General features: G+C 54.1%; 2 protein-coding genes and 1 long non-coding RNA gene across 14 annotated transcripts in view; 1 reads left to right on the forward strand and 2 right to left on the reverse strand.

The window, feature by feature from the left end:
- On the reverse strand, positions 1 to 18791 carry ORAI2 (ORAI calcium release-activated calcium modulator 2). Of its 10 annotated transcripts, none has more exons than XM_047714180.1 (3): positions 18663 to 18791; positions 7743 to 7980; positions 1 to 2989 (listed from the first exon to the last, which is right to left on the reverse strand). In XM_047714180.1, exons 2-3 carry the CDS (start codon positions 7965 to 7967, stop codon positions 2450 to 2452), a joined length of 765 nt encoding a protein of 254 aa, XP_047570136.1. In that variant the 5' UTR covers positions 7968 to 7980; positions 18663 to 18791; the 3' UTR covers positions 1 to 2449. The 10 variants fall into 10 exon arrangements, with proteins under 10 accessions (XP_047570136.1, XP_047570134.1, XP_047570133.1 ...); XM_047714178.1 differs by having other exon boundaries at positions 7743 to 8030; positions 18663 to 18763; XM_047714177.1 differs by lacking the exon at positions 18663 to 18791 and adding an exon at positions 14389 to 14527.
- Positions 11160 to 14473, forward strand: LOC125090928 (uncharacterized). Its single transcript, XR_007124522.1, has 4 exons — positions 11160 to 11319; positions 11444 to 11566; positions 12493 to 12820; positions 14416 to 14473. It is a non-coding gene; the product is annotated as an uncharacterized LOC125090928 (long non-coding RNA).
- PRKRIP1 (PRKR interacting protein 1) overlaps positions 18705 to 26653 on the reverse strand; it is a 24656-nt gene continuing 16707 nt past the window's right edge. Inside the window, exons 6-7 of one of the 3 annotated variants that reach the window (XR_007124521.1) lie at positions 19454 to 19632; positions 18705 to 18850 (exon numbers count right to left, since the gene is read on the reverse strand). Coding sequence is in view for 2 of the 3 variants with exons in the window: in XM_047714187.1 (XP_047570143.1) it covers positions 19532 to 19632 (101 nt within the window). In the remaining variant the exon portion in view is untranslated. Of the gene's footprint in view, positions 19633 to 22439; positions 24008 to 26653 lie in introns of those variants that run through there. The other 2 variants (XM_047714187.1, XM_047714188.1) reach the window with 2 other exon arrangements.

Raw genomic sequence — 26653 nt, forward strand, 5'->3', positions numbered from 1 at the left:
TCACAGATGGACTTGTTTATTCAGCTCAATCCCGGGCAACTGCTGGAAAACCCACGCACAGGCCAGGGGTCATGTTCACCGGACGTGAGGCCCAGCGTCGTGCATAATGAATCAATCAGCGCGAGACAGGTAACGGCGGCCGCTGAGCCCTGAAGCACTCAGACTCAACGCGGTTTGAGCCCCCCCAGACTTTCCTAGAAGACGCTAGAATCCACTCTGCCCTCGCAGTTTCTAAAATAGAAACACTTGAGTTTAGAAACTTCTGGCCAGGTACTAAATGGAGATCATGCTCCACTTTGGGAAGGGCCTCAGCACACAGGCGGGCGCTCAGCTCGGGAGCACCAGGAAGGCTCCGCTCGGAGGAAACTAGGCCAGGCCCTCGCCGGCTCCGGGGCACCTCACGCCGAATGGCTGAGGCGCCTGGAAGGCTTCCCGACTGGGTTCAACCTCCAGAAACTGCCGTTCCAGCTCGTCGGTGGCCTCCGCTCTCCCCCGGCCCGCCTGCTGAGTTGCATCTGCAGCTCCAAACGGCAGCTGACCCTCCATCTCCCCCAAAGCTCTGGGGCTACCCTGGGACTCCACACCGATCGCCAGTCCCCAGACCCATGGTCCTCTCTGTCCCGCAGAAACTCTGCCTCGGGGAGCTGGGAGAACACTCCAGACGACGGAACGAGAGTGAAGTTCTAATCAGCGTTAAGAACACAGGATGCGGCATCTTCGCTTCCCATGTGGCATCGTCCCGGGTCACCCAGTGTCCTGCCCGAGGTGGCGAGGCCAGCAGCTCTGTCCGTGGAGCAGGCATTAACCACCGGCCTCCCAGCTGGCTCTGGGGGTGCTTTCCAGTCTGGCAAGCCTGGCACGTCTGGCACACTTGGGGCAGGGGCACCCGATGGCCCAGGGAAGTGAGGCCAGCACGGCCCCTCTCCGAAGGCTCAGGCTAGAGGATGGGGCTGCTGCCCACTCCCAGCTGCGGGGAGGGGCCGCCTGCGCCGTCCCTGCCAGGACACAGAGCAGCTGTCTTACAGCGACGCTGACACAGAGCAAATACACACGAAGCCAGACAAGCCTTTTCAACAAGGCTGCGGGACAGAACAGACATGCACTAGACAGCAAGCAAGCATGGACAGAGGTCTGCGGAACAGCAGGGCCGCGCCCGTGGACGACGCCAGGCTCTCGTCTGGCTCCACGGAACCCGACGTCTGGACTCCCATAACCTCCCGACTTACCACGGCGACTCCCGGCACGGCTCCCAGATAGCCCCGTGGCATTTTGGTTATGTGTTAAGGTTTATGTCCTCAATGGTACGTCACGTTCCCTGCAGCTACAGCCAGGCCAGCCGGGATTTCTCGGCACGGGTCACCCAGACCCCACAGAGACGCCCTCAGAGCATGACGTCCCACGATGATGGGAAACAAGGAAGGCTCCCTGTCCGGGCTGCTGCTGGCCGCTGTGGGAAGTGTGGGTTTGGAAAGCAGCTCAGGGTGCAGCATGCTCACCCCTAAGCTGAGCCATAGTATGTATGTGCGCGGCCGTGGAAATGGGTGAGCCAGATCAGGCCAACAGACCTTGTCTAGAGAGGAAGTCCCCCAGGCCACACCCTCCCTCCTCCTGGGGTCACAGGCAGCGGGGAGCTAGGAAGCATGCTCCGCTCTCTGGGCAAGGGTCTTTGGCAGCTGTAGCCTGGAGGGGCTGCTGACATGGGTTCAGAAACTAGTTTGTAGATGGAGGTCTCTGGACTGTGAGCCCTTTCCCCAATCTGGCGACTTTGCTGGGTTAATACGCCCAGGGCTCCAGGCTGGCTAGGCAGAGAGAACTTGAGCCCAGTGTGCCCCAGAGCACCCAGTTAAAGGTGTCTGTAGGTGGGCATCTCCCATGGGATGCCCAAAGACGCACCTCCCGGCCCGGCCAGGCCTCTGTCCTTGGAAGTCTTCCCTGGGGGTGAGACCAGTCCGATGCCCGGCTGAGCGTCTACTGCGCCCGCTGAGCGGACCTGGGACCCCAGCTCCTGCCCTCCCCCGTCAGCCCGGCCACCTAATCCCCCCAGGACAGGGGAGGGAAGCACCAGGCCAAGCTGTGGGCCTGCACCCCATCTCCTTGCAGCAGGGTGGCACATTGAGACCCACACCCCAGGTGGCACGGCGCGGTCCCTTCTCTGAAACCCTCAGCCCTCCCCCGAGCGCCGAGCCTGCCGGTGATGCTCGTCTCCTGCTGCAGGGAATCCCCAGGCCCCAGGACTCAGGCGGTTTTGCTCTCAGCTCTTAGCAACAGTCTCTCTTTTTCTACAGATCGCCATTTTCCGCAGGAGGCCCAGGCGGCCAGGCTTTCCGGTGCGAGGACGGGGGTAAGACTTTGGTCTGGAACGGCGCGGCAGTGTCGGGCGGCCTGGCCGGCAGCTCCACGCCCGCACCGGCCCGAGCCGGGCCGGGGGTGGGGCAGGGGCGCGGCGCGCTCACACCGCCTGCAGGCTGCGCTCGTGCCCGTCCAGCCGCACCTTGAGCTTGTGCAGCTCCTCGATCTCGCGGTTGTGCCGCTCGGTTTTGTGGCGCACCAGGGAGCGGTAGAAGTGGAGGGTGAAGACCACAAAGATGAGGCCCACGGGCACCATGATGATGGTGGACACGAGGGCGGCCTGCCAGCCCGTGTGGCCTCCGGGGCCGGGCGGGGGGCCGGGCTGGCGGCGCGCGTCCACGGGCAGGAACTTGATCCAGCAGAGCAGCACGACCTCGGCCAGGAAGAGCAGGATGCCCAGCACGGTGGAGAAGCCCCAGGCCAGCTCGATGTAGGGGTGCATGCGCTCGTGCGGGGACTCGCTGATGGAGTTCAGGTTGTGGATGTTGCTCACGGCCTCCACGTTGGGCAGGATGCACGTGCTGATGAGCAGGGCGAACAGGTGCACGGCCACCAGCACCGTGGTGCAGGCGCTGAAGGCGATGAGCAGCGGCCGCGGGTACTGGTACTGCGTCTCCAGCTGCACTTCCACCATGGCCACCTGCGAGGCAGAGCGGGGGTGCGGAGGGGGGCGCTGGGCCGGGGCGCGCAGGGCAGGGGGCGCCCGCCGCGCCCTTCGCACGCTTCAGCTTCTGTTTTCTCAGGCGCTAAAGGACCTCCTACCGAGGAAGGAGCTTGAAGGCACAGGGTGGGGAACGGCGGGGCTCACCCCCCTGGGGGCCTTCCTGGCACTGAACACGGGGTTCTCTGGGTACCGGGCTTTGAGCCAGGACAGAGGCCACACTCCTCGGGAACTCGTGGCTTGGCTTAGCCACCAAACAATGCTGTTTTCAAACAATAAAAAACTGGGACGCCTGGCTCAGTCGGTTGAGCGTCTGCCTTCGGGTCAGGTCATGATCTCAGGGTCCTGGGATCGAGCCCCATGTCGGGCTCCCTGCTCAGCGGGGAGCCTGCTTCTCCCTCTCCCACTCCCCCTGCTTGTGCTCTCTGTCAAATAAAAAAATAAAATCTATAAAATACCTGTAAAAAAAAACCCCACTTTCAAAGGGTAACAAGAGAAAGGTAGTACCGGGGACTCCTGGTGGCCCCTGGACTCAGAGCTACAAACCTGGACAGCCTCAGGTGGACAGCGGGTGTGTCAGGCAGTGGAGACCAGAGGCTCTAGGGAGAAGCCCGCATCTCCAAGGCCAGGAATGGTGACAGGAATGAGGGCGGAGGTGACAGGGGCTGTGGGGAGGGGGCTGGGCTGGGCAAAGAGCTGAATCATCACCCACAGTCGCAGGGAGACAAGGCCAACAGGTAAGGCCTGAAATGGATAAATCCAGAAACAAGAGTCTGGAACAGTCTGTTCAGAAAGGAGGGGCCTGCAGTCACTGCTGCGGTGGGGACGGGAGGCAGCTTAGAGCCTCAAGCGCTCCTTCGTTTGTAAACTGCCAGCATGTATTAACTTTGATAAAATAAAAACCGTTTTTGTTATCTTTTTTTAACCAAAAAAATTTTTAAGCTCACGCCCCTGAGATACAGGGTAACCCGCTCAACGGACTGCCAGCCAGGCGGCCCCAAAACGAGTTTTAAACAAAAGAAAAAGGGGGACCTGGCTGGTGCAGTTGGCTGAGCGTCTCTTGGTTTTAGCTCAGGTGGTGATGTCAGGGTCGTAAGGTCGAGCCCCACATCCGGGCTCCACACTCAAGGGAGTCAGCTGCAGATTCTCCCTCTCCGTCTGCTCCCCCCCCCAACTCATGTGCGCATGTGCGCACTCTCAGGAAGGAAGGAAGGAAGGAAGGAAGGAAGGAAGGAAAATCCTCAGAGGGAACCAGAAGCCCCAGCCTACCTCTGTGGCAGTGGATGCCTATAGCCAGCAGGGCAGGACCTGCTCAGCCCAAGGCCTAAAGGGCATTCAAACCTCAGACTAGGAAACGGGCTCCAGCTTTGCTTCCCCCAGGGTGGAACCCAGTCCATGGAGAATGGCTCCCTCTGTGGCCCGGCACTGTGCACTTCCCCCAGGGGACGGTTTAGTCCAGGCCTGGCAAGGACTCTAGGGCTCACCAAGGGCCTTCTCTCCTGGGTACCCAGAAGTAAGAAACCAGACCAGTCATGGAAAGAGGAGGGAAGGCAGAATGAAGCCGGAGGAAGGCTTTTCTACCCACTGTGTTTACTTCCTAGATCTAAGCCATCCCGTTTTAAAAATTTTACAAGAAAGATTTCACAACTTTTAGCAACTACCGCCTCCTAGAGTGAGTGACTCATCGTCTCAGCAGAGATGGAACATTTGGTAGGTAAAAAGAAGATACGGCAATCCTAGTGGACCACAGCTGAACAGAAACTCAGAAGTGGTCACTGCTCCATACAGACAGTTGTCACACCACATGAGTTGAGGGACGGTCTTTTCTCGGTGCCCCCTGTGGCCTGGGCAGGCTCTTGCTACCACAAAGGACATGCTCAACAAGAGGAGGTTGTAAACCACAGAGAGCACCGAGGTAAGAAACAATGATAAGTAAAAGGCCTATAGTAAGCAACCAGTTTTGTTCAGCCTTCAGGAGAGAAAGGGCCCAAAGGCCACTTTTCAATGTGTTTATGCAAAGATTTTATGAGGGGGCCTCGGATCACTGGTTCTGTGTGTTTGCAGAAGGATAAACATGAAGAAACAGGCTCACCGCGGGCAGAAGTGCTTTGCCGTTAGAACAGCTTTGCACTTCTAATTAGGGGATACAGAACACGAAGGGAGAGACCACCTAGCAAACTGCCTCTCCACTTGTGCTCGTCCCTGCCCCTCCGTGGGCCACGGTGTCTGCGGCTGACATGCTCTCTGCCCATCTGTGTGTGTCTGCTTTCTCCCGCACTCACCCACCCTCCGAATCCTGAGCTGGTCTACGCTAGTCCATTGGGTCGGCTGCTGCTGTCCCTACCGCTGGTCTTTGCACGCCCCCGTTTCTACTGCTTTCCACTTCCCCATTACGGCTGACTCTCGGGTGTGTATTAGGCTGTGGCAGCCTCCCTGAGAGGAACATTCTAGAAGGGAGGGTGAGGGCACGGTACAGCTCCTGAAATGTATCCCAGACTGCGTTAAGGGAGCACGTGCAGGGAGAGGAGACACTCTGTAAATGCTGAAGAAAGGAATTAGTACTGGCAAGGGTGACTGCCATCGCCAAGCTAGGGATGGATAGCACCCTGTGGGGTACATCCGGGCCCTCCCATACCTGTCTCTCTGTGGTCACTATTTTCATTCTAAGACCATTTCACACCCTGCTGGCTGCCACTCAGTCTCATACTAGTCCTCCAGAATCCACTCTTTGTTTTATAACCCAAGGAACAGGGCCCATTTCCTGATCTCATTTTATTTATTTATTTATTTAAGACTTTATTATTTATTTTGAGAGAGAGAGGGAAAGCTCACACCTGAGAGTGGGGAAGGGTCAGAGGGAGAAGCAGGCTCCCTGCTGAGCAGGGAGCCCGATGCGGGGCTCGATCCCCAGACTCTGGGATCATGACCCGAGCCGAAGGCAGATACTTAACCGACTGAGCCACTCACGTGCCTCCCCACCCCATTTTCCAATTTTAAATGAGTAGTTTTGGAGGTTTCAGTGTGGGTGAGCCCTTTTGTGGGCTGGGAAAACAGTGGAGCTTCTCTAAGTCTGCAGATCCAAGGGTCTGGAAGGCCAGGGTTTAAGAAGACATTGAAGACAGGAAAGGACTTCTGAGACCCGGGTCCCCCACACAAAGGAAACCCGACGTACATGATACTCCCCACAGTTTGTTTTCCACAGTCCCAAAAATAATCCTAAGAGTGGGCCAGACAAAGGTAATGCAACCCTATAATTCCATGGTGGAGAAAACAAGCTCTCATTTTCATAGTGTTGTTTATACTTCTCACACGTGTCCCTTCAAAGGAACCTTGAGATAGCATTCTGTCTTTTGCTCGTTATGGAAACCACGGGAAGAAAATCACTCTAAACCAAGGTTGCGCCCCGTACGAGTGTACCCTTCTGAAGTTAGGTTAAGAATAAGTAAATCAATACCATGCAACACCGAAATGAAGCCTTGGCTTTAAACTACAGATCTAAATCCATACTTCTAGCCTCTAAGCTTGGTGGCCTCCACCACGCCCAGACCACACAGGCTCTTGGTTTTCCCAGGGTGGCCTGTACCAGCGAGAGAGCAGGCCCCTGCCACAGGACCGGCCACAGTGGCTCATTCTGATGGCTTATTTTCTGTACTACCAACCTGACAACAAACGCTCTGGGCTTTGGAAAAATAACAATTGTTTTTTACATTAAGGAAAAAAATTGGGGCACCTGGTGGCTCAATCAGTTAAGCATCTGCCTTCGGCTCAGGTCATGATCCTGAGGTCCTGGGATCAAGCCCCATGTGTGTGTGGGGGGGGGGGGGGGTCCCTGCTCAGTGGGGAGCCTGCTTCTCTCCCTCTCCATCTCCCCCTGCTTGGGCGTGCACTCTCTTTCTCAAATAAAATCTTTTTAAAAAAATTTTAAAATGAAGAAAAACATTATTCCCATCAGATAGGACCTCTAAGCATACAACAGAGAAAGAGGGGCGATCACTCCCGTGTTCATATTCTGAACCCTGGCTTAGGGCACGCGGTCTGCCCAAGACCGACTCTTGTCCCAGGGAATGACTCAGAAGGAAAGCTAGAGCCTGACAGCCTGGAGGCAGGCCAGGGACTCCGCTTCATCACCAGGAGGCCACATGTGGGACGGCGGGGGAGGCGATCTGTGTCCCGAGCCAGGCTAACCCAAGCGAACCCCAATCGATCCCAATCCCACTCCATCCTGCAGATTTCCCCTCTCAGGTGGAGCTCGGGGTGGGGCGGACGTGGGCACTCTCCTCCCGGTACACTGAAGCTGTTTCCATCGAGCTCGACTTCCCTGCCAGGTAACTGCTCTGTGGGAATGTCAGAAGGGGGCTTTCTCGGGGCGCCTGGGTGGCTCAGTGGGTTAAGGCCTCTGCCTTCAGCTCGCGTCATGATCCCAGGGTCCTGGGATCGAGTACCGCATCGGGCTCTCTGCTCAGCGGGGAGCCTGCTTCCTCCTCTCTCTCTCTGCCTGCATCTCTGCCTACTTGTGATCTGTCAAATAAATAAATAAAATCTTTAAAAAAAAAAAAAGGGGGGCTTTCTGTGGCCTCCAGGGCTTGGGGACTCCTTGGGGAGACTTCCTAAGGGTCTGTCCTAACAGCCAGTAGGGCCCAGAGAGAGCACTTTGCTCCCTGGAGCGCTGCAGGATTCCGACAGCAGAAGCCCATCCTGCAAGCCGCGGGTCCCGCCACGGATCTGCACTCACCATGGCAAAGCCGGAGAGGAGGGCAGAGGTCCGGCTGGAGGCCTTCAGCTTGGCTCTGCTCAGGTACAGCTTTCTCCAGGACAGGGCCTGCACGGAGTGATGGTTGGACGTGACCAGCTCCAGGTAGCTGCGGCGGACCCAGTCTCGGTAATCCATGCCCTTGTGGCCGGGTTCAGAGCAGGCGGGAGTGGAGGGGTCCACAGGCACGTTGAGCTCTGCGCTCATGGTGGGAGCCAGGCTGGGGGCAGGAGAGAGACACTCTCAGGCATCCCAGAGGGTCCCCGAGACCTGGAAGAGCCAGAAGCTGGGCAAATTAACCTTCTCTGGGACCTGCTGTATACACCCTACACCAGGGGCAGTGTTGTGTGTGGGGCTGGGGAGGAGGGTCAGGAGTGCATTTCCAGGACACCCCCCGCCCTGCGCCACCCACATCGCATCCTTCGTGCCTCCACAAAGCTAATGACCCAGGCTTCCACCCCTACGTCAGAAATGCTCCAAGCAAGTGTGGCTTGTGGTTGAACAAGCACGGAAGGAATCCTCCAAATTGTTCCTCTCTTCAGGGAATAGGGAGCTACCGCCTGTATACCGATCCTAGGACCCGGTCACTAGGCCGGGATTGGCTCCCACAGTGTGATCCTGGACATGACATCTGAACGTTCTGACCCCAAGCATCTTCCAGTGGGGACATCTCTACCCCTACAGGGCTCAGAAACAAAATAACGGACCCGAAGACTCAAAACCGCTTTTCAACGCCCAGGCGCCAACCATGAAAAACACATTTCCACGCCGGGGCTCATTTCTCAAATCCAACTTTAATTTTGATTGGCGCAGTTCACCCCCAGAAATACTTGGGGTTCTGGGACTAAAGGAAAGCCGCATCCAGGCTCTGATGGAAACTGTGAGCAAAAGGAAAAACTGAACCCACCCACAGGAGCAGGTTCCACAAAGCAGTGGAGGCTGACGCCATTGCAGTCATCCCAGGTAGGTATCTGGTTTGACAATAACATGGCACGAAGATCGGAAGGACCAATCTGTTAAGATTTGTGAATTTAAACCCAAATCTCCAGTAATCCAAATAGGGGATTGATCGTCTCCTATGGCCCAAGGGGCCGGCCCACGCAGCAGCATGCCGGGCTCGACTCTAATTAATCTGTAGGACAGACTTCAAGGGCACAGGCACCTCGCAGCTTGCCTGGCATTAATATATTACTTGTACGTTCAGGGCCCCACAGGCCCCACCGAAAGCCTACTTAAAGCTACTATGAACAGATCAGTGTTTCCAGGTCCCAGGGAGCATGGCTGGGGTTGGGGGGACGGAGAGTATGGGCTGTTTACCAAGGTCAGTGGCTGTGGGAAGGGGCCAAGTTGGATCTATCCATGTCAATCTCTAAAAGGGTTCTGTGGGAAGGTCCGGGAGGTGGGGGAGAGCTCTTTCTTTTGGGGTGCCTTCCTCCTTGTTTTTCTTTTTTCTTCTCCCACACATCACAGAAGTAAGCGGACGGGTGAGAGTCACAGGCTTCGCCCCCTCAGAGGATCCGTCCTCTGCACTCCGTCCAGTAGGTGCTTACTGGGCTCTGAGGTCAGGCTGCATTTGGTACTCAGGCCTCAGAGATGGAAGTGGTGAGGGTCTGCTCTGCCGCTCCCAGTGGGGGAGCAGCTTCGGGGGGTGATTATCACCCAGTGGGGGAGCAGTCTCAGCAGGTGATTATCACCCAGTGAGCTAAAGGTTGCTTCAGTGGCGAAGGGGTGAGGGTCAAGGAGCAGAGGAGGGGCTGGCTGCCTCGGCCTCAGCGAGACGGTCCCTACTGGGTAGCAAGAACAGACATAGTAAAAGCAACCCTGGCAAACAGGGACCCTCCCTCAAAGATGAGACGCTGCCCGCATGGGAGGGTTCTGAGAGGCTAGGGGCCGTGGCAGGAAGGCCAGCTGGCTGCAGAAGGGGTCCAGGAAATGCAGGGGGAAGGCTGGATATGGGCGGTGTGTGGAGCCGGGGGCAGCCCAGGCAGCAGGACTGAGTGGGCCTCTCAGAGGCGCTGGGCTGAGGCACTCTGTAGGAACCAGTAAGGGGAGCAGTGTGCGGTCAATCTGGTCTGGATGTCCACGGAGATGGTTGGCGGGATGGAAGGACCGGGGAGCCCCCCAAGGGGGAAAGGCATGTGTGGGGTGAAGAAGCGGGAAGCCCAGGGGCCATCAGTGGGCATGGGCTGGGCTCAGGATGGACAGTGGAGACAGAGGGCTTTGGGGGCAGTGAGGGCCGACGGTGGCCTCTGGGTAGCGGCCAGCCAATCACAGCCCTGCACAGGTCCTCAGAGTGGCAGGGAGTGGAAGGAAGGGCGGGCCGTGTGTCTGCTTGGAGTCTGGGTCTCCAGGCAGGCCTGTGGGTCGCGGAGATAGAAAGGCCACTTCCTGCTGAGGGAGCAGCCCGGACCCGATTCACATCCATCCAAACAGTCCCAGCACCAGTGTCCTACCTTGCGCCAGGCCTCCTCTCCCTACCCCTAGGAGAGGTAGAGTCTGGTCCTCACTCTCCCGTAGGGGGTATGGGGTGGGGTGGGGCAAGATGGAACCGGACATTTCTGTCAGGTGGCAGAGGCTCCAAAAAGTGCTCTCCTGGCTGAACTTTGCAGAGAATTTTTGTTTTTTTATATATACGGGTTAGAGAAAAAAATCTCTTGTAGAATAACGGTGACTCTCTAAAGATGAGCTATTCTTCTTGGCAGGCCTGTCTGAATCTTTTCCAGGGGGTAGGTTTGGGGTTTACCTGTCTTAACTTCCTTTAAACATCTGGGGCATGAGCAATGGCGAGTCTGTTTCTGACTCGGTCTTTGTCACACCCACGGGGGAGGGGGGGGCGCACAGTCCCCACAGGGGTCTCCCAGAGGCGTCCACCTGCATCTGAGTCCCTTCCCCTAGGGAAGCCTCAGTAGCCGCAAGACACACACTCCGCCCCTGTCCCCGACCTCTGAGCCTTCTCAGCGCCGCACCCCGCGAGGATCCCATGGGGTCGGGGCCACCTGGCCACCCTCCAACCCCCCGCAGCCACCCCATCCCGAGCCTGCCCAGGAGAAAGCCCATACCCTCCCCCCGGTCGAGTCCCCCGGTGCAATTCCGTTCCGGTCCCCCAGCAGGGCGGGGTACACCCCCCACACCCCACCAACCCCCCACGGCGAGCACTCACCGAGCTGTTCTGCCTGCCCGCCCGGCTCCACTCCGGCTCGGGCTTGCGGCGGGCGGCGTCGCCGCGTTGCCCTGTGGCCCCGTGGCCCGGCCAGGGCGCTGAGCACGGCCCCCTCCCTCCTTCCGCGCGTCCCGCCGGGTCCCCCCTCCCGGCCCCGCCCCGCCCCCGCCGGCTGCCCCGCCCCCGCGGGCCACCGCAGCCGCTGTCAAGGCAACGGCGCGCCGCCATCACGTGGTTGGCCCATGGGGGCGCCACGGGCCACGTGACCTGACAGGCCGGGAGGGGAGGAGGGGGAAAGGGGGGACGGGACTCGCTGCCCCTCCTGGGGGACCCCGGTGGCGCGGATCTGCTGGTCAGGATCACCCGGGCCGGAAGCCGGGGAGCGGAAACTGGCAAAAGGTGCGCATCTCTCCGGTTCCCCGGGCGCGCCGTGGGTCACAGTGAACACGGGCTGGCTTGGCAGCGGAGGGGGCGGGAAGCCTGGGCATCACTCGCTCTCACCACCCCCTTCCTTCTCCCCCAGTGGTGCGGGCGGACAATACGGCCGCGCCTTCTCTGGTCCCTGGGTCTGGACAACAGGTGCTCGGCCTGCTCCAGTACTCGGTACTTGGGTACTCACACCCAAAGCGAGCACGGAGTCCCCAGGGTGAGTCCCAAAGGATGCCCAGGACTGGCCATGGGCCTTGTGGAGGGGTGGGGAGAGGCCAGGAGGGCACACCCTGCGGGGAGAGGGAACAGGTATCCCATTGTCTGGCCACAGGGCCGGAGGGGTGAGGTGGCTGGAGTGGGGAAGAGGGAAAGGTTCCCGCAGCCACACCCGTTGGCCAGGGTGGACCGTGGTGCTGCACACAGCTTGCTGGAGCTGGTCAGGTGGTCGCGGGGACTGTAGCCGGCCACCCCACACCCCCAAGCGACACGACCAGCCACACACGCAGGGTCCTCACCCGCGTGCAGCTCACTTGGCCCCTAATGGGTGTCCACCAAGCCGAGCTGTTCTACCGAGCTGTTCAAACAGGAACATTCTTTTCAGGAAGTGCATACGAATAATTAACTAAGAGACTGAGAGGGGTTCATATCAAACCCCTGTGCCAGAAGGCCCCTCACAGTCCTTCCTGCATGCCCTACATAGGATTTTTCCATCTGTCACAACCCTGTCCGACAGTGACACATTTATCCAAATGAAAGAAAAATTCCACTCATGTCAACTGGTCCAAGTTTTCTGACAGCCGTAAGAAGAGAGGTGAATGGATGTCAGGCCAAATCCGTTTCTCTCTCAAGATGTATCTTAGAGGCCGTTACTGAGAGCCAGAATGACACCTTTTAATTCAGGAAGACACTTAAAAAACAGACCAGGAAAACAGCCTAGGAAAATCCCAGGGTCTGATTACTGACCTTCCGCCCAACACACATGCACACACGTTACAGAAGGCTGTAAGAAAGGGATCATTTGCATTTTAGGGGACAGAGCCCTCAAAACCCAACAGCTCTTTGTAAAATGATGTGGAAAACAGGAAGAAACACTTTGTAAACTAGAATCATTGGCATCACAGATGATCACTCTTTCCACAACAGAATCACTTGCTCTAATTTTCACCCTTGGAGTCTGACTGCACACCCTTTAGAAACGTTCCAGCGAGTGGTGCCTCCAGCCCCAAGCGCACTCACCCAGCATGTCCAGACAGAAGCAAGATCTAAGTCATCATCGCCAGTGGTTTTCGGAGCCAGTTTCCTAACCAAACACAGAAAACGGCTTTCTCCCCCATAGAAGATTAAGGAAGGTGCCAGCACCGTGCTGAACGGAGAGGAGCAGTTAGAATGCCAGCAGTTGGAGGGCCCGTCAAGTGCACAGAGGAGGGTCAGGGCAAGGCCCATGGGAGCGCCACCCAGCTGTCATGTCCAGGTACAGTCTGGGCTGTGATTTCCTGAGGAGTTTGGCCACGGCAAGTCGCTTCTTCTCCTTGGGCCTCAGCTTGGAAGACCCAATTCTCCAAGGCACATCCCATGGGTCGATCATGTTCTGATTTTCCCACCAATGCACACCCTCTCATTCCAGGAAGAACACGGCCTCTGCTTTCCTTTTCCCTGGGTCTTCTCATCTGGCTGGCTGCTCACCTGCTCGGGACAATGTATCCAGCCTCCTGATAATTCCGTCCCCTTGGCCACTGACTCCTATGGCTAGTTCTTGTCACTGCCCTTTAGATCTTAAATTTGCACCTCCCACTTCCGGAGCCTTTCTCACCCAGCTGCCAGCCTGTTCCACCTTGCCTCCTAGCCTGTGCTCAGACCAGCGCCTCCCACCCCCGCCTCCCCTCCCATTCAGCCTGACCCCTTCTGACCTCTCCTACCACTGCCCTTCCCCTACTTCATGCCACACTTCTCAAGAGAGCTGTCATCACCACTTACTTCCTTCCTGGCCCTCAACAGCCCACTACCACTGTGAAACTAACTCCAGGACAGATTTCCGCTGTGCCTTCCTCCCATCTAGAAACAACTCTCCTTGCTCCGGTGCCCTCACTTTTTTTTTTTTTTTTTTAACCTGTGCAGCCTCCCCCTTTGCTGTCTGTCCCCTAGATGTGGGGGTTTCCCCACTTCCCTCCCAACGGGTCCCACCCACTCCCCTTGTTTCAAGGAGGTTGTTGACTCCAAATGGTCATCTCCAGCCTGGATCTCCCTCAGCCTGGCAGGGCATGTCCCAAGACACCCTCCCCAACCCCCCTACCCCCCTGCCCCCCGCCACACTCACAGCTGAATTCCTTATCTTTCCTCGCCTGCTTGCTCTACCTCCTGGGTCCCCTGTCTCAGGGAGTTCCACCAGCCACCCAGCTGGTGACATTACAGATCTGCTGTCATTCCTGATTCCTCCCACCCCCAACCAGTCCTGTGAACTCTCCCGTTTCTCCCTGGTCCCACAGGTCCCACGCTAATTCAGGCCCTCGTCACTTCTGTTCTGCATTCCTGCAAGACCTTTCCACCTGTCCCCTTCCCATCTAATCTCCACACTCTGAAGTGGAAAAATTCCCATCTCTCCAGCCCCCCTTCAGCCCTTCAGGTTTCCCTGCGGCCTTAGATCAACTTTAATCCCCTTAACCTAGTGACTCAGGCTGTGACAGGGCGTCTGCTACTAATCCGGACTCAGCTTGCTTTCTTAAAACTGCTGTGAGGGACGCCTGGGTGGCTCAGTTGGTTAAGCAGCTGCCTTCGGCTCAGGTCATGATCCCAGCGTCCTGGGATTGAGTCCCACATGGGGCTCCTTGCTCGTCAGGGAACCTGCTTCTCCCTCTGCCTCTGCCTGCCATTCTGTCTGCCTGTGCTCGCTCTCTCTCCTCTCTCTCTCTGACAAATAAATAAAATCTTAAAAAAAACAAAAAACAAAAAACTGCTGTGAGCCACCCAGCTCAGCTCAGCCCTGCCCACATCCCGGAGGCCTGGGTCACATGCCATCCTGTGCTACCGGGCCACCACACTGACCTTTCTCTTGTCTGTGTCTCTTATCAGATCTGGAGCTCCTTCAAGCCAAGGCCTGTGTCTTGCTCACCATCATCCCCAGTGCTGGGCCAAGTACACTTACGGATCTTTGAGATTAAGCTTTTGGTCCTATTCAACATTTGCTATATTCTGTGGAATAAGAAAACTGAAAAGTGCCTCAGGACCTCTGCCATGGTGTTTTCTTTACAGAAATATATTAAAATATGGTAACGGTAGCTCACTTTAGTCAAGTATGCACCAAAAGGTAGACATAAATGAGCATGCACAGGGCAGAAGGCGCACCCGGTTCCGGCGCCGCTGCAGAAGGAAACCGAGCTCTCCCCGCTCCTTCCAGGCAGCCTGGAGACAGACGGAGTTATATTCCTATTTCTGAAAGTCAACAAAATATCACTCCTCTAACTCTACTGAATAATTGGCTTTTTCCAAAAAGCTCCATGTCGCAAACAGGAAAGGGAACTTGAACTAGTTACAGTCCTCCACCAGTTCCAAGCCAGTTTCTGAAGATACAGGGACACCTGCAGCAGGGGTTGTGGAGGGCACGTCTGAAATGCCTGAGCAGTGAGCAGCTGGCCTCCGGGACCCGGCCTGACAGTCTGGAGGTCTGAGGCGGGGTTTGCGGCCGCCTGGGGCATCACATCTGCGGCTCCGGCACACACGGCTGACCGTGTGCCCCTGTTCAGGCTCTTCCTGCCACAGGGGCTAGTTTTTCAGGTACGAACAACTTCCCTGCTCGCTTTCAGGCCCTGAGATTTGCTCAGTCACCGAACCGGACATCACTGAGTACCTGTGATGTCCAAGGCCCTGTGCTGGCACTAGAGGTACAGCAAAGCACAGGACAGGCAGGTCCCTGCTCTGGTGGCGCTCAGAATTGAGCGGGGGATGTGAGGGATGCTGGTGTGGCAGGAGGCTGAACAGCGTACAAAGGATGGGTGCAAGGAAACAGAACAGGCTGGGTGGGAAGTCGAGGCCAGTGCATGGGTGGGAAGAGGCATAGCTGGGGTGAGAGGAGTGGGACACGGACCCAGGCTGAGGCAGAGGCTCCAAAGGCAAACTGAAGCCACAACTCGGAAGACAGCCGTGAGGGCGGTATTTAAAGCTGCGGGTCAGACTAAGATCTCCTGGGGCCTGAGTGTTGACCATAAAAGGCAGTGCACTAGGTCACCCTAACATTTAGAATTTGAGCAGAGAAGCAAGCCAGGGAAAGGCAGAAGGCAGTGCTGTCAGCGATGCTAAGGGTTTGGGCTTCTATACAATACAGATGCCCCCAGGGCTGGATGCGGCAACACCGGAGGCTCCCTGGGATGATGGGAGAGGTGGAAGCAGAGACTTCTCTGGAAATTGGGCTGAGGAGGGAGGAGGTACATGGGGCGGCAGCCCTGCTGTTGTTGTGGCTGGGGCGCAGTGGGGTGTGCACCAGGCAGTGCACCTGGAGGGCAAGCCGGGCGGGATGAAGTGGTGGGGCATGAGGCCTCTGCCTGAACCTCTGCTTTCTCTCTGCTCTAGGAGACGGGTACCCGCTGCGGGGGACAGGGCCGCGAAAGGACACGTGAAAACACATGATGGTGGGAGATGAACACAGTAGGGAAGACCGAAGGATAGGTGGGGAGTGCTGGTTCCCTCCCATGTGACTTCGCTGGTCCTACATTCAAAGTGGGACTGAGGAGTCCAGCTCCAGATCCCCCCAGTGAGACCAAGTACTGTGCGCACAGGGAACACAGCAGTGACGTCCAATCCGTGCTTTAGGAAACGCTGCTCTCCGGAAGGCCAGGCTTGCTCGTGCACGCTCCCTCACTCTCCAAATACACGCACAGTTGGTTCTCATGATTCATGGTAGTTATTATGTTCCAGAAAGTCACTGCAAATGCTGGGTGCTGATTAGTGAATACTGAACCACTGCTGCTTGGGGAAACAGGGGTGTTTTTGTGACATCCCCCCTCCCCCGTCACATCAACCAATCGTCACATAACCGTGTTTTATGTGTTTTTGTTTATAAACACTTTCATTGGGGGTGCCTGGCTGACTCAGTCGGGGAAGCATATGATTTTTTTTTAAAAGTTATTTTATTTTATGGGGGGGAGGGGCAGAGAGAGAAAATCTCAAGCAGGCTCTGTGCCAGGGGCTTGGTCCCACAACCCCAAGATCATTGATCTAGGGCTTGTGAGTTCAAGCCCCACGCTGGGTGTAGAGATTACTTGAAAAAAAAAAATCTTAAATAAAAATTTAAAAAATGAAAACACTTGCATTAACATGTATTGATTCATTAATGACGAACTCGCGGCCAGCGGCACTGTAACTCATGCCTAAACAGAGCTCATCTAAGGCACATCGGCCTTCTTGTTTAGGACACTAGACAGTACTTCGAGGACTGTGCTTTGGGGCCATTTTAAAAGACAAAATCATCCAGGAAAAGCAAAAAATGCAAAAAAACCTGCCATTAAATAGACACGTTTGAGCCGAACAGGAAGGCAGAGCACTGCCTTGTTTGAACTCAGCTGCAAACCCTTCATGGGGCCACTTGAATTCGTCACCACTCTGTGCACGTCTACCCGTGACCGCAAAAGCATGAGTATTCATCTTGGCATCACAGGTAAGCGTTAGTGAACGGGTGAATTCACGAACACAGCCCTTATGAAGACTAAGGGGCAACTGTATTTAAAACTAGCATATAGGGGCGCCTGGGAGGCTCAGTGGGTTAAAGCCTCTGCCTTCGGCTCAGGTCATGATCCCAGGGTCCTGGGATCAAGCCCCACATCGGGCTCTCTGCTCAGCAGGGAGCCTGCTTCTCTCTCTCTCTCTGCCTGCCTCTCTGCCTACTTGTGATCTCTGACAAGTAAAAATAAATAAAAATAAAAAAATAAAACCAGCATATACGTTATTACACACGCACATGCACCTGGAGCTTACTGAAGGAGCAGCCTGCAGCTCTGGCACCAAGAGAGCTGCACCGGCCTCCCTCCCCAGCAGGTCTGGGCCCCACACGTTCTCCCCGGAGCAGCACAGCACTACGGTGCAGGGGCTGGACTGTGGGATTCTGCCACTTACTTGCTGGGTGATCCCGGCCAGTTTTCAGACCTCTCTGTGTTTATAAATCTCGTCTGGTAAACCTGTAAGGGACATCTAGTTGAAGGACGCAGTATTCTAATGCAAGTAACTCTGGCTGGCATAGGGCTGTCCCATGAAGTGCTCAAAGGAAACGCAGGGAGCGAGGAAGTAAATGAAGCGAATCAGAATTCTTATATGCGTGGCTTCCTGAGACAGCCAAGTTAGGCACACCTTTGTGGATCAAGTCCCCATTGCCCGCCCCCCGCCCAAGCTGATCAGCGAGGCCATTACTGAACAACTCTCTCCTCCTCATGGCTTTTCTTGGCAGGGGGAATAGGATGGGAGTCTCCATATCTCCTACTCCCTTCTCCATGATGACACCTGTTTCCTTTTCTCAAACGATACCCTGAAGACCGTCATTTACCTGGTACTGAAGGCCCCTTAAAAACTGCCAGAAATTGGGGCACCTGGGTTGCTCAGTGGGTTAAGGCCTCTGCCTTCGGCTCAGGTCATGATCCCAGGGTCCTGGGATCGAGCCCCACGTCGGGCTCTCTGCTCCGCAGGGAGCCTGCTTCCTCCCCCCTCTCTCTCTCTCTGCCTGCCTCTCTGCCTACTTGTGATCTCTCTCTGTCAAATGAATAAAACTAAAAAAAAAAAAAAAAAAAAATTAGCCAGAAATTACTACACATTTTCTACCTAAACATCCTCTTCCAAAACCCACGAAAGGTGCAGAACATAATCCTTCAGCGTGACAGCCTGCTGTTTGCTCTGGCAGTCGCCCCCCCCCCCCCCGCCCCCATTGCCCCCCATCCATCACATTAATAAGCTCTGGGCCAGAAATACCAGAGGCAGCGTCAGAACTGGATACCCAGCGGGGCACCTGGGGGGCTCAGTGGGTGAAGTGTCTATGACTCAGGTCACAATCTCGGGTCCTGGGATCAGGCCCCACATTGGGACCTGTGCTCAGCAGGGAGTCTGCTTGTCCCCCTCTCTGCCATTCGTGTTCTCTAATAAAATCTTCAAAAAAAAAAGCACTGGGATACCTAGGTCTTCAGGCTCCAAGCTCTAGCACTGTGGACAGCCTCCAGGGCGAGAGAACACCCATGAGACGCAGGCTGGAGATTCAAAGCAAGAGTTGTGACACACATCTTTCGGGGAGATAAGGAAACCAACAGTACCAAGATAGTAGAACAAAAAATAAACACAAAACTAACCAGCCGATCCCTGGCAGCGAGAGAAACACAGGTTCCAAAACGTACAGCCACGGGGTGTGCTAATTTATTAGTGCTGATTTTCCATTTCAGCTCCCTGGGAAAGAAAAATTCCTGTGGCTTGAATTGCTTAAAGGACAGAAGTGCTCACAGATGTCGCCTGGCTCAGGGTGGGGCCAGGAAAATCCATACTGCAAAAATGGAAAAACAAGTGAAATGCTTCTTAGTTTCCCTTCGCTCAAAACCACTATTTCCTTCATTCTATCACACTCAATAAAAGGCACAAAATATACCAGAAACTTGGAACGGGAGATAAATAACCCCAACAGTCTAACCCTCAGCTGGAGGAAGTGGGGGTCCTGCGCTGTGCAGTGCGGGCCGCCCCAGAGCCAGGGCCGTTGCCTTCAGCAAGCCTGGAAACAGGCCACCCCTGTCACATCGCTTCCCAGCCGTCCCTGTAGCTTTGGAACAACATTAGACAGGTCTGAACAAAACCTGATGTCTCTGTTCTTTACTAAATAAACGTTTCTTTCACAGAAACTAGTCCAAACTCATCACTGTCCAAACAGGAGAGGAGGCACCAAGGGCAGAAGGTGATACGTGTTCCCCATCAGCCGGAACGTGAATGAACTCTGCTCAGCGGTGCCCCAAGGGTCCAGGACATGGTCCTCTATCCCACAGGCATGGAGGTGTGCCAACAGGCAGGGCTGTGAACAGTCAGGATGGGTTCCCGTTTGCTTCTCTCCAGCAAGGCGCTGGGAGGAGAACTGAGCTGAAACAGAGCCTCCTTTTGCCTTGGGTTGGGTGGAGGCTTTTCTGAGGCTCGGCCGCAGAATGGGCCAGGCTCCAGACAGCCACTACAGCAAACACTGTCATCGCCCCATGATGAAGCTGGGCCGCTCCTCCTCTTCCTCCTCTGTTCCAGATGCTTCCTCAGAGCTACTGGATGGCTGCTCCTGAGACTGACTGGATCCTGTAATCACACGACATCTGATCAGAGACAAAAGGACCCAGAGAACCAAGGGACGCTTTAAAATGGAGGAGCACGAAGGAGAAATTATGAACTACAGTTTGCCCTTGAACAGTGCAGAGGTTAGGGGCGCCCATCCCCCATGCAGCCAAATATCCACACAGAATTTTTTTTTTTTTTTTAAAGTAGGCTCTATGCCCAAGCGTGGCTTGAACTCATGATCCTGAGATCAAGACCTGAGCTGAGATCAAGAAGGATGCTTAACCAACTGAGTACCTTGGTGCCCCTTCATGTATAACTCCTGATGCCCCCCAACAGAACTACAAACAGTCTATTGACGAGAAGCCTTACCCGTGACATAAACAGACCACTAGCATATTCTGTATGTGACATGTATTGCGTACTGCATTCCTACAGTAAAGCAGACTTTAAGAAAAGTAAGCCAGATATAACAAAATGTTAAGAAAATCAGGAAAATACATTTACAGTGCTGTACTGTAAAAAAAAAAAAAAAATCCACGCAGTTCACACCCGTGTTGTTCAAGGGTCAGCTATAGTTGTTCCCACACAGCGTGAGGAGCCAGAGGAAGTGCTCACGTCGTCAGTCCCATGTGCCACGTCTCGAATATAAAGGGTGGGTCCCAGAACCGGTCTGCCACAGCTGGCAGCTGGATCCCATCTTTGTGAAGAAGGTCCGGAAGCATCCGTAAAGGGAACCCAACACCCCATCAACTGGGCCTCACTGCTTTTTATTTTACTTTTTAAAAGATATTTTATTTATTTATTTATTTGACAGAGAGAGAGAAAGAGAGAGAAAGAGGGGAAACATAAGCAGAGGGAGTGGGAAAGGGAGAAGCAGGCCTCCCTGCTTGGGCATGGAGCCCAATGCAGGGCTAGATCCCAGGACCCTGGGATCAGGACCTGAGCTGAAGGCAGACACTTAATGACTCAGCCATCCAGGTGCCCCTTATTTTTTTCTAAAGATTTTATTTATTGGGGTGCCTGGGTGGCTCAGTGGGTTAAAGCCTCCGCCTTTGGCTCAGGTCATGATCTTGGGGTCCTGGGATCGAGCCCCACATCGGGCTCTCTGCTTAGTGGGGGTCTGCTTCCTCCTCTCTCTCTCTGCCTGCCTCTCTGCCTACTTGTGATCTGTCAAATAAATATATAAAAATCTTTAAAAAAAGAAAAGATTTTATTTATTGGGGCGCCTGGGTGGCTCAGTGGGTTAAAGCCTCTGCCTTTGGCTCAGGTCATGATCCCAGGGTCCTGAGATCGAGCCCTGCATCGGGCTCTCTGCTCGGCAGGGAGACTGCATCCCCCGCCCCCCGCCTGCCTCTCTGCCTACTTGTGATCTCTGTCTGTCAAATAAATAAATAAAGTCTTTTTTAAAAAATATTTTATTTATTTATTTGACAGAGAGAGAAAGATAACAAGTAGGCAGAAAAGCAAGCAGAGAGAGGGAGAAGCAGGCTCCCCGATGTGGGGCTCGATGTGGGGCTTGATCCCAGGACCTTGGGATCATGACGTGAGCCTAAGGCAGAGGTTTTAACCCACTGAGCCACCCAGGCAGCCCCCTCACTGCTTTTTAGATGTCGCTCCCCCTCCGACCCATGTGTGTCACTCTCACCATGGAAGGGCCATGTCCCCAGCCACCACTTTAACACTTAACATCAGGCCAACAACGCTCCCACCCAAGTCTCAAGCTCTCACGACAGGACTTAAAAACTATGTAGCAGAGGGATCTGCCCACAACAAATATGCCAGCTTCCCGGCTCTTCCCACAGACCCAGAAACCTTCTCTGTTGACACTCCACGTGCATCTCTTAATTCCAATGTTTCCCCGGCATGACTGTCGGTGCCCACGGTGCAGCTGAGCTGGCCAGAAGCCAAGCAGAAAGACAACTTGTTCCCAGCTCCTCCTCCCCCTCCTCCTCTCCTCTCCTGGGGAGCAGGGGCAGTGGGCGAGAGTTGGAACAGGAGAGCCAGAGCCCACAGAGGCAGTCCTGTCCTCCAGCCCCCTGCAGGCACCGCGGGCTCCCCAGGCCCACCAACAGGCCTCCTCCCTGCAGATATGCAGGAACTCGCTCTAGCACCCCCCAGAGCCCCCAGGGACCCAGAGTTGTGCTACTGCTGTCATCACAGGGCCAGACAGACAGCTACAAGGTGGGAGGCCTGGGGTGCCCCGGGCACAGCGCGGTCTACAGTTCACCCTCACACCCCAGGCTGGGCCACTGGAGAGCACTCCTGGCAGAGGCTGGAACTGTCTCTCAGACTCGGTTTCACTGCTTTAGGATATTCCTCCTTCTCCGCAACCTCATGCCGAAAGGAATGAGAAGTTTCAAAAGTACAGTGAGCACGTTTTATTCTTTAAAGTTTATTTCTTTATTTGAGGGGCGGGTAAAGAGAGAATCTCAAGCAGACTCTGCACTGAGCGGGGAGCCCAAAGTGGGGCTCAACCCCACAGCCCTGAGATCATGACCTGAACCAAAACCAAGAGTCCGACATTCAGCCAACTGAGCCAGCCAGGCACCCCAAGCATGTTTTAGTAACTAATATTTGTAGAAAAATTCTTATGTGGGGGCGCCTGAGTGGCTCAGATGGTTAAGCATCTGTCTTAGGCTCAGGCCATGATCTCCAGGTCCTGGGATCGAGCCCCGCATTGGGCTCCCAGCTCAGCAGGGAGTCTGCTTCTCCCTCTCCTTCTGCCTCTCCCCCTGCTTGTGCCGTCTCTCTCAAGTGAATAAATAAAATCTTAAAACGTAATGGAACAAAACCCTAAAAAACCTCTTAGGTGCCAGGCACATGCTAAGTATTTCCACACACCACCCTGTTTCATTCTAACGGGCATCTATGAGATGGGGCCGCCTGGCCGGCTCAGTCCGTGGAGTGCACAACTTGATCTCAGGTTGGTGAGCTCGAGCCCCATGCTGGGTGTGGAGATTACTTGAAAAGAGAAGTCTAAGAGACAAGCACCACTACTCCAGATCCACTTCACAGAGGAGGAATGGAGCTCACCGAGGTTATGTAACTGGTTACTCAAGGTCTCAAATCACTAGGAATCAGGACTCGGACCTGGACGGTCTGGGCCTCCGCCAAACGGTGCCTGCAGAAGTGCACGAGGAAACGGAGGCAAAAGGAAAACCCGGCAGATACAGGGGTGAGGCGGGCACACTGACTGGATAAGCAGAGTGGAGTCTGTGCACACAGCAGAGGATCACTCAGCGTTAAAATGAAGGGCATTCTGACTCCTGCCACAACATGGATGAACCTTGAGGACATTATGTGCAGTGAAACAAGGCACCACAGAGCCAGGTGCCTATGATTCCAGAGCACGGAGACAGACAGTGACCTGGTGCTTGCTAGGCTGGGGGGAGCGGGAGTTCATGTTTAAGTAGGCACAGTTTCCATTTCACAGGATGAAGCATTCTGGGGAAAGATGGTGGTGACGGCTGCACAACAGGGCGAACGCACTTAACGCCACTGAGCTGTCACTTAAAAATGGTTAAGATGGAAAATGTTATGTGTATTTTTACCACAATACAAAAAGAAAAAAAAAAAAGGGAATCAGGAAAAGAGAAACTGTGCATACCATGGAAAAATGGAGTGAAAAACTAGGGATGTATCAAAAACCTGGCTCTGAGCCCCCAGACGCCAGGCCAGTACCTCCACTCCCTGATCGTGGCAGGCACAGGAAAGAATGCTATTTCTATGGCACGTGGTATGACTGGTCCAAGGCCTACAGCCTCCGTCTCCACCGCACAGGCCAAGGGGAACACAGTCCTTGCCACTTGTAGCCCATTCCCTGTATACCAGCAGGGGGCCTTGCTCTAGAACTTGGGCTCCAAGGTGGAAACTGTTGATGATTTTGCTTTGTTCCATAACATACTCTGCCTCCAGGTTCTCTAAGAACCACCAACCCCTCCTAACAGTAAACAAAACTGATGCATACGTGTGGGAAATATGTTGTCGGGGCCTGGAAACATCACTCTCAAGGAGAGGCCTAGGAATTGTGCACACTTAAGTCCTTTGGTAATTCGACAAAGTTATTTCACTTGCTCCTTCTTTCAACAATATAAACAAAAAACAAAGTGCTTATTGCTACTAGGTTTAATATCTAGGACACAAGAATCAAAAAGAAGCCGCCCCAAATTAGAACAACAGTGAGACAGCACGACACAGACTCGAATGGCTACAACTGAACACAGGGGCGCTGCCACTTGCTGGGGAGGACGTGGAGGACAGCAGCCCCCGTTTACTGCGCTAGAAGTGAGGGACGGTCCGGCTGCTCTGGAAGCCAGTCTGCCAGTTTCTTACACAGCGAAACACACTCTTACCACAGGAACCAGCCATCACCCTCCCGGGCACACACTCGGCGGACCTGAAAACACCCACACGACAGTCATGACACAGATGTCTGCAGCAGCTTTCTTCCTAAATCACCTGAAACAGGATGCGACTCCAATGTCCTTCGAAAGGTGACTGGAGAAAGCAGCCATGACCTAGCTGTGGGATGGAAGGCCATTCATTCCACGATAAAAAGGACGGAGCTACGAGGCCAGGAAAAGCATGGCTGGATCTTAAGTGCATATTTCCAAGTGGAAGAAGCCGGCTGAAAAGGCCACGTGTTCTACGACTCCAACTACATGGCATTATGGAAAACGGTGAACAGATGGGTGCCAGGGACTGCGGGTGGGAGGAGGCTGGAGGTGGAGCACGGGATTCTTTTTTTTTTTTTTTAAGGCAGTGAAACGATTTCCCAGGACACTGTAATAGTGGATACAGGATGCCATGCATTTGTCAAAACTCACGGAACTTCACAGCGCGAAGAATAAATCTTAATGTATGCAAATCCGAGAAGTTATTTAGGATCCCAGGACGAATGCAAACGGTGACACACGAATCCAACCCTACACCAAATGGATGAAACAACTTCTGTGAAGGCAGGGGGAGAAAAGTGCTGCCCTAAGGAATTCTGGAAATAGTGGCGTCTGTATGACCAAAGGCAAAGGCACTGTACAGAACACCGGACTCTACTAACTGAGAAAATGGTTGCGTACAGGGAATAGGTTAACAATTCTGAAGGCACCACCCACAGGCACTGGAGCTGGCCAACGGGACAAGTAAGCGGTGGAGGGCAGAGGCCAGGCTCCTCACTGTCAGAGTGGCAGGTTACAGGCAAACAAGCTGGAATGAGGCTGGAGGCTCACGCCGGAAGGCTGGAACGATCCATGTGGTCACGGATCGGAGCTGGAGACATCAGGATAAGCTCAGGTTTAGTGTAACCGAGAACAATACCCATGTTTATGTCTAGAAATAGCCATAAATACGTGTAAACACACTGGTTAGTACGTGCGCATGTTTCCTCGTTCTATCAGTTAAACAAACACCACCACCCAGTGGCAGAGAACATGCCTAGCCCCCAGATCTTGGTTTCTAAAACCATTCCCCCAAAAAGTGAACCCAAACCTCCTTGGAGAAATGGCTGGTTCTAGGTCTGGGGCAAGAAATATAAAAGGTAAGTCTGGAATAGGTTATAGTGCCAGAAAGTAAGAATGTGCTTTAAAAAGGAAAAAAAAGTCCAAATCTCATAAGGAAGGAAGTATGTAAAGGGGCCACACAGAAGCCAAGGGCAAGAGGCCCGCATGACCAGAGCTGGAACGAGCTAAGCGACTAAAGAAGTAACGGGGTGCTGCATTCGACCTAAAGTATAAAATCAACATCCATAAGGCCATACTGATATACACAAGCAGGGGAGAAGAGGACAATCTGTGCAGAAGAATATCAGATCGTCCATGTGGTTACTGCACCTTCACAGAGAGGAGGTGCTAACTCCTCAGCTGATTCACAGTGTGGGCGGCAGGCAGTCACTTCTTTCCAGAAAGTACAGTGTGGGAAAGGGGAAAAGCAGAGTGAATTTACAGTAGACAATCCTGGCAGGCGTTGCCTCTCCGCCAGGCAATCAAGGTCAACGCATCCACAGTGCAAGTCATCTCAATAGTATATAGTCTTGATACAATGGGTTAAGAATGGGACTTTATCTATGTGGCCTTCCTCCCCAAAATAAAATAACTCCAGGCTAATCAGGAGGAAAATATCAGACAAAACCCAGTTGAGGGACATTCTACAGGACATCCAATCCTCCAATCCTCCAAACTCTCAAAGGCATCAAAAACAAGTCTAAGAAACTGTCAGAGCTAACAGAAGCCTAAGGGTACGTGGTGATTACAGGTAATGTGATATCCTCCATGGGATTCTGAAGCCAGAAAAAGGAATTAGGTACAAACTAAGGAGATCTGAATAAAGTAGAGACTTCAGCTAATGTGTCTATCAATACTGTTCATTAATTGTGATAAAATGGTTAACTTCAGATGTTAATAAAAGGGAAAGCTGGATATGGAAATCCTTGGGATTATACTATCTCTGGACTTCTCCTGTAAATCTAAAACCATTCTAGAAATTTTTTATTTAAAAAAAAAAAAAAAAGACACTGCCCTACACTCATAGAACTGGATTTTACAGTGAAATTATGTTGGGAAGAATTTCCTCTACCCTACCCTTCAAGGTCCTTCTAGCTGGACTAAGAATCAAACTGACATGAGACAGTAATGGGAGAAAATCAAATCTAGTTTTTTATGTATGGGGAAAGTGGACAGACACAAAATTCCAAAAACAGGCAACAGGAAGGCTTAAGTGACATCCTGAGCACAGGAGAGGGGTAGGAGTCTGAGGATACAAAGAGGCAGAAGACCATTAGCAGGAAGGTAACAGGAGATGTTTGGAAAACAAAGTGTGCCCTCTTGTGCAGGTAATTTCTTAGGTAAAGAAGAATCTCTGTTAATAGCTCTCTTCCTGGTACAGCAGGCAGTTGATGGGGAGGTAAAGAGCTTTTCCTGAATCTGCTGGGTTTTGACTGCTTCTAACTCGTGAAAATTAGTAACAGGAAACTTTACCAAAACGGAGTTGAGGGGGGTTGGCGCCGTACCCTCACCATAAGCTGCAGACCCAACAAGGAGAGGGACTCGAT

This window comes from Lutra lutra, chromosome 18 (genome assembly GCF_902655055.1).
Source record: "Lutra lutra chromosome 18, mLutLut1.2, whole genome shotgun sequence".
Classification (NCBI taxonomy): domain Eukaryota; kingdom Metazoa; phylum Chordata; class Mammalia; order Carnivora; family Mustelidae; genus Lutra; species Lutra lutra.

Bases quoted from the DNA above. Each gene is read 5' to 3' on its own strand.
- ORAI2 (XM_047714180.1), bottom strand. From the start codon at position 7,967: ATGAGCGCAGAGCTCAACGTGCCTGTGGACCCCTCCACTCCCGCCTGC. The intron at 2,990-7,742 runs GTGAGTGCAGAT...TCTGCCTCGCAG, and splicing joins TCCTCTCCGGCTTTGCCATG to GTGGCCATGGTGGAAGTGCA.